Source organism: Saccopteryx leptura, chromosome 1, assembly GCF_036850995.1.
Source record: "Saccopteryx leptura isolate mSacLep1 chromosome 1, mSacLep1_pri_phased_curated, whole genome shotgun sequence".
NCBI classification, from domain to species: Eukaryota; Metazoa; Chordata; class Mammalia; order Chiroptera; family Emballonuridae; genus Saccopteryx; species Saccopteryx leptura.
Genome location: NC_089503.1, coordinates 14,215,459 through 14,226,468, shown reverse-complemented (window position 1 = coordinate 14,226,468; position 11,010 = coordinate 14,215,459). Strand labels below are relative to the sequence as shown.

General features: G+C 40.1%; 1 protein-coding gene across 1 annotated transcript; it reads right to left on the bottom strand.

The window, feature by feature from the left end:
• On the bottom strand, positions 1-2,108 carry LOC136388593 (olfactory receptor 5B3-like). Its single transcript, XM_066360413.1, has 3 exons — positions 2,025-2,108; positions 1,693-1,743; positions 1-979 (listed from the first exon to the last, which is right to left on the bottom strand). The coding sequence occupies exon 3, from the start codon at positions 934-936 to the stop codon at positions 1-3; it is 936 nt and encodes a 311-aa protein (XP_066216510.1). The 5' UTR covers positions 937-979; positions 1,693-1,743; positions 2,025-2,108.
• Between the last annotated feature and the right edge of the window lie 8,902 nt (positions 2,109-11,010).

The window sequence follows — 11,010 nt, the reverse complement described above, 5'->3', positions numbered from 1 at the left end:
TCACATTGAAAAGTGTGCCTTCTCAACCACAGCATTAAATGCACTCTTGACCTCCTTGTTCCTCAGGCTGTAGACCAGAGGGTTCAGCATGGGGATGACCATAGAATAGAAGACAGAGGCCATTTTGTCTGTGTCCATGGAATGGCTGGAACTGGGCTTTAGGTACATGAAGATGACAGTCCCATAGAAGATAGAGACAGTAGTGAGGTGAGAAGCACAGGTGGACAAAGCCTTCTGGTGGCCATGAGTTGAGTGCATCTTCAAGATAGTTATAAATATAAATAGGTAAGAAATCAATATTACCAGAAGAGCAGTAAATAAATTAAAGCTGGACATAAAAACAATAAATATCTCACTTATGTGTGTATCTGAGCAAGAGAGAGCCATGACAGCTGGAACATCACAGAAAAAGTGATTGACCACATTAGACTTGCAAAAGAAAAGGCTGAATATGTCTGAAACATACAAGGAGGCATTTAAGAAACCATAGATGTAGGAGCCTATGGCCAGACGCACACACACGCCTGTCGTCATGGTGGTGGTGTAATGTAGGGGTTTGCACACTGCTGCATAGCGGTCATAGGCCATGGAGGACAACAGATAAATTTCTGCAGTGGCAAAGGCACCAAAAAAGAACATCTGAGCAGCACAGGCATTGTACGAGATGACCTTGTTGCCTATAAGTAACCCAGCCATGACTTTGGGAGTGACAGCTGAGGAGTAACACAAATCCACCAGAGACAGGTTACTGAGGAAAAAGTACATGGGAGTGTGGAGACGAGAGTCCAAGAGAATCAGCACAATTGTCCCGAGGTTCCCAACCACAGTGATGAGATAAATGAGAGTGAACATGATAAAGAGGGGGACCTGTAGCTCTAGGACATGGGTTAGTCCAAGGAGGATGAAGTATGTCACTTCTGTCCTGTTCTCCTCCATCAATGCTTTTTGGCAATCATGAGATGTCTTGTAGAAGTGAGATCTAAAGGAAAAAAGTAAAAGAAAAAAAAAAGTTGTTGTTAAGTTAAAATGTATAAATACAATGTGCAGTATTTTCTTAATCATTTATCTTTCAAAATTATCTTGACCTAATGTTAAGAGTCTTACATATAAATGTGTGTGTATGCAATGAGTAGTATTATAATTTTTACTTTACCATTAAAAATTAAGGATTTAGGAAATTGGTGATATTTTAAAATTATATCACTAGCATTATGAAGACTCAAGATGCAAAACTCAACCTCAGTTCTAACAGAATGAAATTTTGTGTGTGTTTAGCTGCCTTAGCATCAGCATATTTAAAGGTGCACGTAGTAATAAAAATGACAGCATGAGGAAAAGGTGAATTACAGTTCAATGTTGTTATTTCATTTCATTCCCTTTGTAGTTTATAGAATGATCATTTCACATTTATGCTTTTCTGTAACCTCTAGTAAGCCAATTGTTAGTGAAGAAGATGAAGTTACCACCTTACCTACTCAGAGCATTATTTATCTTATATTTTTATTCATCTTCTTCAGAGAAGCAGCAGGATATTTTATAAGTACCATTAAATTCCCCACTAATAGAAATCTTAACATTTATACTCCAGCCTCAAATCACTATTTTAAAAAGTTTAAAACACCTATTTTTGTACTCATATAACACACAGTACTTGTAGCTCCACTAATAGTGTATATGGAATGTTTAGCTTACCTTGTTCCTTGAATAGAAGTGACAGTCAATCCTGAATAGTGAGTATGGAATCTGAAATACATCCATGAGACAATGAATAAATAATGATAAACAAGCTATATTTTAAGAGTTATCAAAATTTCCCAAGTTCTCTAAAATGGGGAAAGTTAGAGGAAAATACTCTAACAAGGACCCAGAACCTGGGGTTTAAGTCCTGAATCCACAGTGAATTCTTATTCTGCCTTTAGAGGCGTCCACTACCTTTGTCTTGTTTGACAAGATAAACAAAATAAGATTGTGTCTGTGAATAGCAAATAAGAGAAGGTCTATAAAACGATTGTGTAAGAGGTTACCATTTTAAAGTCCCTTTTTTTATCTTGGGGTGATTTTCTTGGCCATGATTGCAGATTTATAGCAATTTTTTCAGTAGACAGAAAGCCTTTATGTAATGACAACTATTAACATTCAATGAATGTATGATGATCAAAGCATCCAGTGTGCAGTGTGGTCCCTGTAAAATGATGTTGTGTGGAGTGTTGATGGTATTTCAGAGGCCAACACAAGGGATTCAGGAGTGAGTTGTAGAGATATGGGGCTCTCAGGGAACATGCCCCATGAGGGCATCTATAGCTCCTCATCCCATTGTCTTAGGGAAGAAATAATTAAACTGCCTATGGGGACCTAGCTGTATAAAGAATGTGTATGTATCTTTTAGTATTACTTGTTCTTTTTTTCTATTTATAAATGCATAATTTACAAACAGTATGATTCACACATTTTTTTCTGTTTGTCTAGTTCTATGAATTTGTTCAAATGTGTATGGTAATGTACAATAGCTACTACCAGAATCAAGATAATAGAACATTCCAACACTATGCAAAAGCACAAGGTTCTTTGCTGTAAACTCCTTTCCCTACTTACTGCTTCAGGAAACCACTGAACTGTTTCGTGTATGTAACAACCTTTGCAAGAATATCTTTTACTGGATTCTAACATATGTCATCTATGAGTCTTGCTTCTTTCACTTAGTATAATGCATTTAAGACCCATCAATGTTGCTACTTTTGCAGGTAGTGGAAATATTTTTGAGTCTTGCTTCTTTCACTTAGTATAATGCACTTAAGACCCATCAATGTTGCTACTTTTGCGGGCAGTGAAAATATTTTTGAGGGTTTGGTAGTTACAAATAAAGCTGATCTAAATGTATGTCTAAAGGTTTTTCTATGAACATAATTATTTTGTTTGGTTCTTTGTTTTTCAAAGAGAAAGAGAGACAGACAAACAGGAAGGGAGAGAGAAAGATGAGAAGCATCAACTGGTCGTTGTGGCACTTTAGATGTTCATTGATTGATCTCTCACATATGCCCAGGAGATGGGGCTTCAGGTGAACCAGTGACTCCTTGCTCAAGCAAGTGACCTTGTGCTCAAGCTAGCTACCTTTGGTTTCAAGCTGGTAGGCCTGTGCTCAAGCCGGTAACCTTGGTGTTTTGAAGCTGGGTCCTCAGCATCCCAGGTCGACACTCTCTCCAGTAAAATTTCCTTTAAAAACCTGAGAAATTCTTATTAATCTGCTTTCATATTCTAGTCATCACACCCTGAATTATTTCCTCAATACAATTTCCTTTCCTGCTTAATTAATTATCCTCTATATTCCCATACTTTACTTTGAACTCAATAGTGGTTATTTGAATAATACATTGCTGGTAACACAGTACTGGAGAGTGTTAAATAAACAACTATTTTTAATTGTTCATGTTTTATCTAAAATTGGATCTTGTAATAAAGACATCGTTAGTGTCTGACCATGCAATGGCGCACTAGATGAAGCACTGGACTGGGACACGGAACACCTAGGTTCAAAACTCAGAGGTTGCAAACTTAAGCATGAGCTCATCTGATTTGAGCAAGGCTCACCAGCTTGAGCCCAAGGTCACTTGACCTGCTGTAGCCTCCCAGTCAAGGCACATATGAGAAAGCAATCAATGAATAACTAAAGGGCTGCAATAAAAAATTGATGCTTCTCATCTCTCTCCCTTCCTGTTTACCTCTCCCTTTCTCAGTCTCTCTTTGTCTCTGTTAAAAAAAGAAGTTTAGTGAAAATAGTAGTGAAATTTCAATAAACTCTGTACTTTAGTTAAGGATAAAATACAAATGTTGGGATTTTGTTTTGGAAATATGCAGCACAGTAATGTATAATGATAAAATTTTAGATTTAATGTTTTAGAAGAAACAGTGATATACAGGAATTCTCAGTGCTATTTTTGAAACACTTGTGTAAACGGAAATAACTCCATTATTAAAAGTTTGTTAAAGGTAATTTTAAGATAGGCTTTCTGAATGACATTATAAAAAGTTCATTAGACCTTCTCTTCAGTGAAACAACAATATCACTGGTAAAAAAAAAATTTTTAAACCCAACAATTTGTAATTGTCCTAAGGACTTATAGGACATGGAGAAGCATTTATTCAGGAAAAGCTATGCAACTTGCTAAAATCAGAGCCAGTGGCATTTTAGCTTTGACCATGCTCCTTTTGTGTTCTTCCCAAAGCTGTATGGTAGAAGTTCTACTTCAGGGAAATGTGTCCAAGAAGTCAGGAGTTCTTTCTAACTCGAAGTATCAGTGTAGAGCTAAAGTTTCACCTTACGACAGACAGGGCGTGGCATCTCTTATCTTCCTCAGGTCTGTGTTGTAGAAACACTATTTTCATCAGGCAAAGCTGAGTGAGTAAGGACTGCCATTTCCCATTCAGTTCCCATTTGTAGTATTAGAGGTTTGCCTCAACATTTTGGTTGGACAGTAATTTTACACTTGGAAGTGTAAAATTAAGAGTGGTCATACAACCCATAAAACAGACATTAACTCAGAAACCACAAGAAGAGACAAAGAAGGACATTGCCTAATGATTTAAAAAGGTCAATTTGATGGCATTAGAATACTGGTGGCATGAGAGTTAGTTACTCCTGATTTCTTCTCTTGAAATTTCAATAAATTCAACAACTATAACTGAGCAAATGAACCCCAGCTGGGCTGCCAGGCATGCCTGAAAGATCCAGGCACTGAATGGACTAAGGTTGGGATGAGGAGGAAAGGAAGGCATAATTCTTTCATGGTGTGCTTTAGAAAGGTGAGGAGACAAACCCAAAGTGACAGTTATTTTTTTTTCTCTGCTGCACTATGGGAAAGAGGGAAGATCAGGCTCTCAGGATTTTGTCTGAGAGGTATGGAGATGGAAAATTGGAGAGATGGGTCTCCTTTTGCTGGGAGGAGCAGTAAAACAGAGGAACAGAGGATGAGATAAACCAAAGTGGCCAGAGCATGGAGTCAAAGCCAGTTTTTCCATGATCTCCCTGCACTCAGAACTTGGTAGAGACAGAGAAAGCTAAAGTGCAGCCCCCAACCTCCCATGTCCCATCTACCTCACCTCGCTGTACCAAGAGTGGCAAGAAAAACCTTACAGCTAGCTCTCCAGAGCTGCTCTGGACTCTGAAGAACAGAGGTACTCCACCTCTGGTTCCCAACTCTGATGAGATGAGGGAAGAAATGCCAAGAAGCCTGAGATCACCATTGTTAGAGCTAAAAAGCAGGAAAGCTGAAGCAGTAAAGCTGAAACTGTAAGAAGCTGTAAAGCCCTCACAACAAACTATACCCAACTACTGACAGGAGCAAAAGGAAAAAAACCAAACAAGACACAGAGCTACATGAAAACAAAACATTAAATGAGTCTAGGAAATCTTATAAGATCAATAATTATCTTATATGTAAATGGACTGAACTCACCAATAAAGAGGCACAGAGTAGCAGCTTGGATCAAAAAGCAAAATCCAACCAACCACATGCCGCCTTTAAGAGTGAAATCTAAGCTGCAAGGGCAAAAGTAGATTCAAAGTAAAGGTTGAAAAAGGATTCTTCAGTAAATAATATACAAAGAAAAGCAGGTGAGACCACATGCGTATCTTACAATGCTGACTTCAAGACAACAAAGGTAACCAGAGACAAATATGAACATTTCATAATGATAAAGAGGATATTGTATCAGAAGACCTAACACCTTTTAATATATATGCACCAAACCAAGGTGCAGGTGCACCAAAATATTTAAGACATCTATTAAGTGATCTAAAAATAGCAGCAGGCAAAAACATAATTCCATTTGGAAATTTCTTTTTTTTCCCTTTTCATTTTTTTGAAGCTGGAAACGGGGAGGCAGTCAGACAGACTCCCACATGCATCCAACCAGGATCTACCCAGCATGCCCACTAGGGAGCAATGCTCTGCCCCTCTGGAGTGTTGCTCTGTTGCATCCAGAGCCATTCTAGCGCCTGAGGCAGAGGCCACAGAGCCATCCTCAGCCCCCGAGCCATTTTTGCTCCAATGGAGCCTCAGCTACGGGAGTGGAAGAGAGAGACAGAGAGGAAGGAGAGGGGGAGGGGTGGAGAAGCAGATGGGTGCTTCTCCTGTGTGCCCCGGCCAGGAATTGAACCCAGGACTCCTGCATGCCAGGCCGACGCTCTACCACTGAGCCAACCAGCCAGGGCCTCCACTTGGAAATTTTGATACAGCATTAATGGATTTTGATAGATCATCCAAACAATAAATCAATAAAAAATTGGCCTTAAATAACACTCTGAATTAAATAGACGTAACAGACATTCATAGGACATTTCATCTCAAAAGATTAGATTATACATTGTACTCCAGTGTGCATGGAACATTCTCAAGGATAAACCATATGTTGGGCCACAAAACTAATGTCAACAAATTCAGGAAGATTGAAATCATACCAAGCATATTTTCTGATCATAAAGCTTTGAAATTAGAATTAAAGTATAAAAAGGAAGTAAATAAACCCACAAAAATGTGGAAAGTAAACAACATACTTCTAAAAAATGACTGAGTCAAAGAAGAAATAAAAGCAGAGATCAAAAAAGATATACAGACAAATGAAAATGATAACATGACATGTCAAAATTTCTGAGATGAAGCCAAAACTGAATAAGAGGGAAGTTCATATCATTACAGGCTTATATCAAGAAATAAGAGTGATCTCAAGTAAGCAGCCTAACGTAACACCTTAAGGAACTAGAAAAAGAAGAACAAAGGCAACCCAAAGTCAACAGAACAAAAGTAGTAAAAATTAGAGAACTAAATAAAATAGAGTACAAAAAAACTATAGAAAAATTAATATAACAAAGAGCTGGTTCTTTGAAAAGATCTATAAAATCAACAGGCTGTTGGCTAGACTCACTAAAGAAAAAAGAGAAAGGACTCATATAAACAAAATCTGAATTAAAAGAGGAGAAATTACCACAGACATCATAGATGTACAAAAGATCATACTAGAATTACTAGAATATTAGGAAAAATTATATGCCACCAAATTCAACAACCTAAAAGAAATGGATAAATTCCTAAAACTATACAATTTTCCTAGACTGAGCCTTGAAGAAGTGGAGAACCTAAATAGACCTATAAGCAGGAAGGAAACAGAAACAACTATCAAAAACCTCCCCAGAAACAAAAGTCCAGGACCAGATAATTACACTAGTGAATTCTACCAAATAGTCAAAGAATAGTTGGTACCTATCCTTCTCAAAGTCTTCCAAAATATAGAATAAGAAGCAATACTAAGCAACACATTTAAGAGTCTAATATAATGCTCATACCAAAACTTGACAAGCACAAGACAAAAAAAGAAAACTACAGACCTATATTTCTAATAAATAAGTATGCAAAAACTCTACACAAAATACTAGCAAATCAAATACAACACATTAAAAAATAATACATCATAATGAAGTGGGATTCATTCCAGGAGCACAAGGATGATTCAATATATGGAAATTGATCAATGTAATACATTACATCAACAGAGCAAAAAACAAAAACCATATTATCCTATCAATAGATGCAGAAAAGACATTTGATAAGACACAACATTCCTTTATGTTTAAAACACTCAATATAATCAGAATAGAAGGAAAGTACCTCAACATAATAAAGGCCATAGGTGACAAACCATCAGGCAATATCGTACTAAATGATGAAAAAATGAAGGCTGTTCTTCTTAAATCAGGAATGAAACAACAAACAAACAAACAATCCAATAAAAAAATGGGAAGAGGACATGAACAGACACTTCTCCCAGGAAGAAATACAAATGGCCAACAGATATATGAAAAGATGCTCATCTTCTTTAGTTATTAGAGAAATGCAAATCAAAACTGCAATGAGATACCACCTCACACCTGTTAGATTAGCTATTATTAACAAGACAGGTAATAGCAAATGTTGGAGAGGCTGTGGAGAAAAAGAAACCCTCATCCACTGTTGGTGGGAATGTAAAGTAGTACAACCATTATGGAAGAAAGTATGGTGGTTCCTCAAAAAACTGAAAATAGAACTACCTTATGACCCAGCAATCCCTCTACTGGGTATATACCCCCAAAACTCAGAAACATTGATACATAAAGACACATGCAGCCCCATGTTCATTGCAGCATTGTTCACAGTGGCCAGGACATGGAAACAACCAAAAAGCCCATCAACAGATGACTGGATAAAGAAGATGTGGCACATATACACTATGGAATACTACTCAGCCATAAGAAATGATGACATCGGATCATTTACAGCAAAATGGTGGGATCTTGATAACATTATACGAAGTGAAATAAGTAAATCAGAAAAAACCAGGAACTGCATTATTCCATATGTAGGTGGGACATAAAAGTGAGACTAAGAGACATTGATAAGAGTGTGGTGGTTACGGGGGGAAGAGGGAGAGGGAGAGGAAAAGGGGGAGGGGAAGGGGCACAAAGAAAACTAGATAGAAGGTGACAGAGGCCAATCTGACTTTGGGTGATGGGTATGCAACATAATTGAACAACAAGATAACCTGGACATGTTATCTTTGAATATATGTATCCTGATTTATTGATGTGGCCCCATTAAAAAAATGAAATTATTAAAAAAATAAAAATAAAAAAAATAAAATCAGGAATGAGACAAGGCTGCCTACACTTTCCACTCTTATTCAACATAGTTTTAGAAGTTTTAGCCAGAATGATCAGATAAGAAAAAGAAATGAAAAGCATTCATATCAGAAAAGAAGAAAATGGAGAAGGAGACACGATGGCCATAGAGTAGGCATACTCCAACTCCCACTTCCCAGAACCAAAGTGGATTACAACTTAATTCTAAGAATATTCATTGTGAAAGACCAACTTTGGACTAAACTATGAGGATTCTACAGCCAAGGACCACCAAAGAACCCATGTTGAAACTGGTAGAAGAGGCAGAAATGCTAAAAGGGCTGCCCCACTCCCAGGAGCAAGTGGTGGCCAGGAGGGACTCTCGTGATGGGGAGAGTTGCCTAGCAAGTTTTGGATCCTCATCTCCAAAACCGGAATCCCAACCTAGATCCCTGGAGCTTGGAAGGGGTTTACAAACTATATTTGGCCTGAGAAAAGAGCCTAGACACTCTTTGAGAAAAGGAGACAAAACTCTCGGACTCAGGCTCCATATTAAAAGGATTGCACAGAGAGCCTCACTCACAACCACTTTCCTGGAGCTCCAGGAACTGAGACCCCTGGGAGGACTGGAGTTGCCAGCAAAGAGAGTGGTCTTAGAGGCACAGGGGGAGACACTTTGAGGGATGGACACCCTAACCCCTGGGCTGAGTCATCCCCCAAATCTAGTGAAGTTTTTTTCTGGGAACAGCATCACCAGCAAAAGGAAGAAATTACCCCATCCACCAGAGGCTCACCTGCCCTAGTTAGAACAAAGAGGCACTTAGAGGCAGGCAGCACATTAGGGAGACACAAATAGGGAGTGCAGAGGTCTAAGCTAGATCACTCCCTGCATGTTGAGTGCTCACAGGGGGCAGGCGGGCCAAAGGATGCAGGGTGCCACTGTGGAGGCCAGGGCAGTTCCCGAGGAGGTGGGAACTGCTATTGCCGCTGCAGAGGTCCGGGCTCACACATGGTCCTGCTGGCTGCATGGGCCCTCCTTTGACAGAAGTGGAGGCCCGAGCAATAGCAAAGGAAGTTTGTGCATGCACGCTCGAGCCCACCAGAGAGGGCAGAAGTCGAGGCGGCCACTGTGGAGGTCCAGGCTGGCTCGCAAACCTGCCTGTGGTGCGGGTGAGCCCTAAGTGGCAGCGGAAGCCAGGAGACCTTAGGGGTGGTTCAAGTGGGTACACATGGGTTCCCCTACGGCGGCTGCTGAGGAGGTCTGAGCTGATGCACAGACCCTAGGCAACACGAACCAGCCCTCAGCAGCCCTGGAAGTGGTCCAAGCAGGTGAGCACAGAGCCACCCACAGGGAAGATGCTGTGGAGGCCCAAGCCCATGAGCAAAAGTGCCAATGGCAAAGGCTGGTCCTCAACAGCAGCGGAGGCTGGGGTGGCCATGGAGCCAGTCCAAACGGGTGCACATGGGCACACACGAACCTGCCTGGGGCGGCAGCAGCCATGGAGGCAGGCTTGTGCCAGCAGCACCTGAGCCCAAACTCCCCAGGCAGCAACAGTGATGGTGGTCCAGTGGGCAGACCACACCACGGGAGCACAGGGGCCACACCCACTGGACTCCTGTGACTACACCCTACAGAGTGCTAAAAAAAAGAAGAAAAAAACAAAATAAATAAATAAAAGTCTGGATAGAATGACACCTGAGACTAAGAAGTAGGCCACATCCAATATTGTACCTAATCGCTGAATTACAGTACTGAGCCCAACAAGTAGAAAGCAATAAGAGGTAACAGAAAGAAAATCTCAGGGGAACTCAAACTTTTAAAGGAACTTCCCCCAGGCTAAGAGTGGATAAAGCAAGCCCAGGAGTGCAGCTGATATTTACAATGGCATCTGGACCCAGCAGAGGCAACCACAAGTTCTGGATCACCTGTAGCTCCTACAAGGTTGATAAGAGCCAATCATAGGCAGTGACCCCCACTAATCTGTGCCAAGCCCTGGCCAGGGAGGTCCAGGGTAGGTACATTCCACAGCCAGATACGAAAAGCACCAGTTCAGGACCTAACAACTCTTGTTAGAGTGGAAGCTTAATGAAGGACTCCTCACACCTGACCCAGCTAAGCCATAGAAAACTCCAATATAAACAGCCAAAGAACAACGATAGCAGATAAGTAGCCCACAGTGGATTACAAACAACAGCTGATGCCAACCCAAGACGACTTAGAAATAACACAACTGAAAATTGGAGTCAGACAATACCAACCCCAGACTTAGCTAGCTTAACAAACAACACACCCAAATGAGGAATGTATACACAGACAAAATGAGAATACAGAGAAGTGCAAACCAATGAATCAACAACAGAAACCC

Excerpts from the sequence above, each read along its gene's own strand:
- LOC136388593 (XM_066360413.1), bottom strand. The coding sequence starts at position 936 with ATGGAGGAGAACAGGACAGAAGTGACATACTTCATCCTCCTTGGACTA.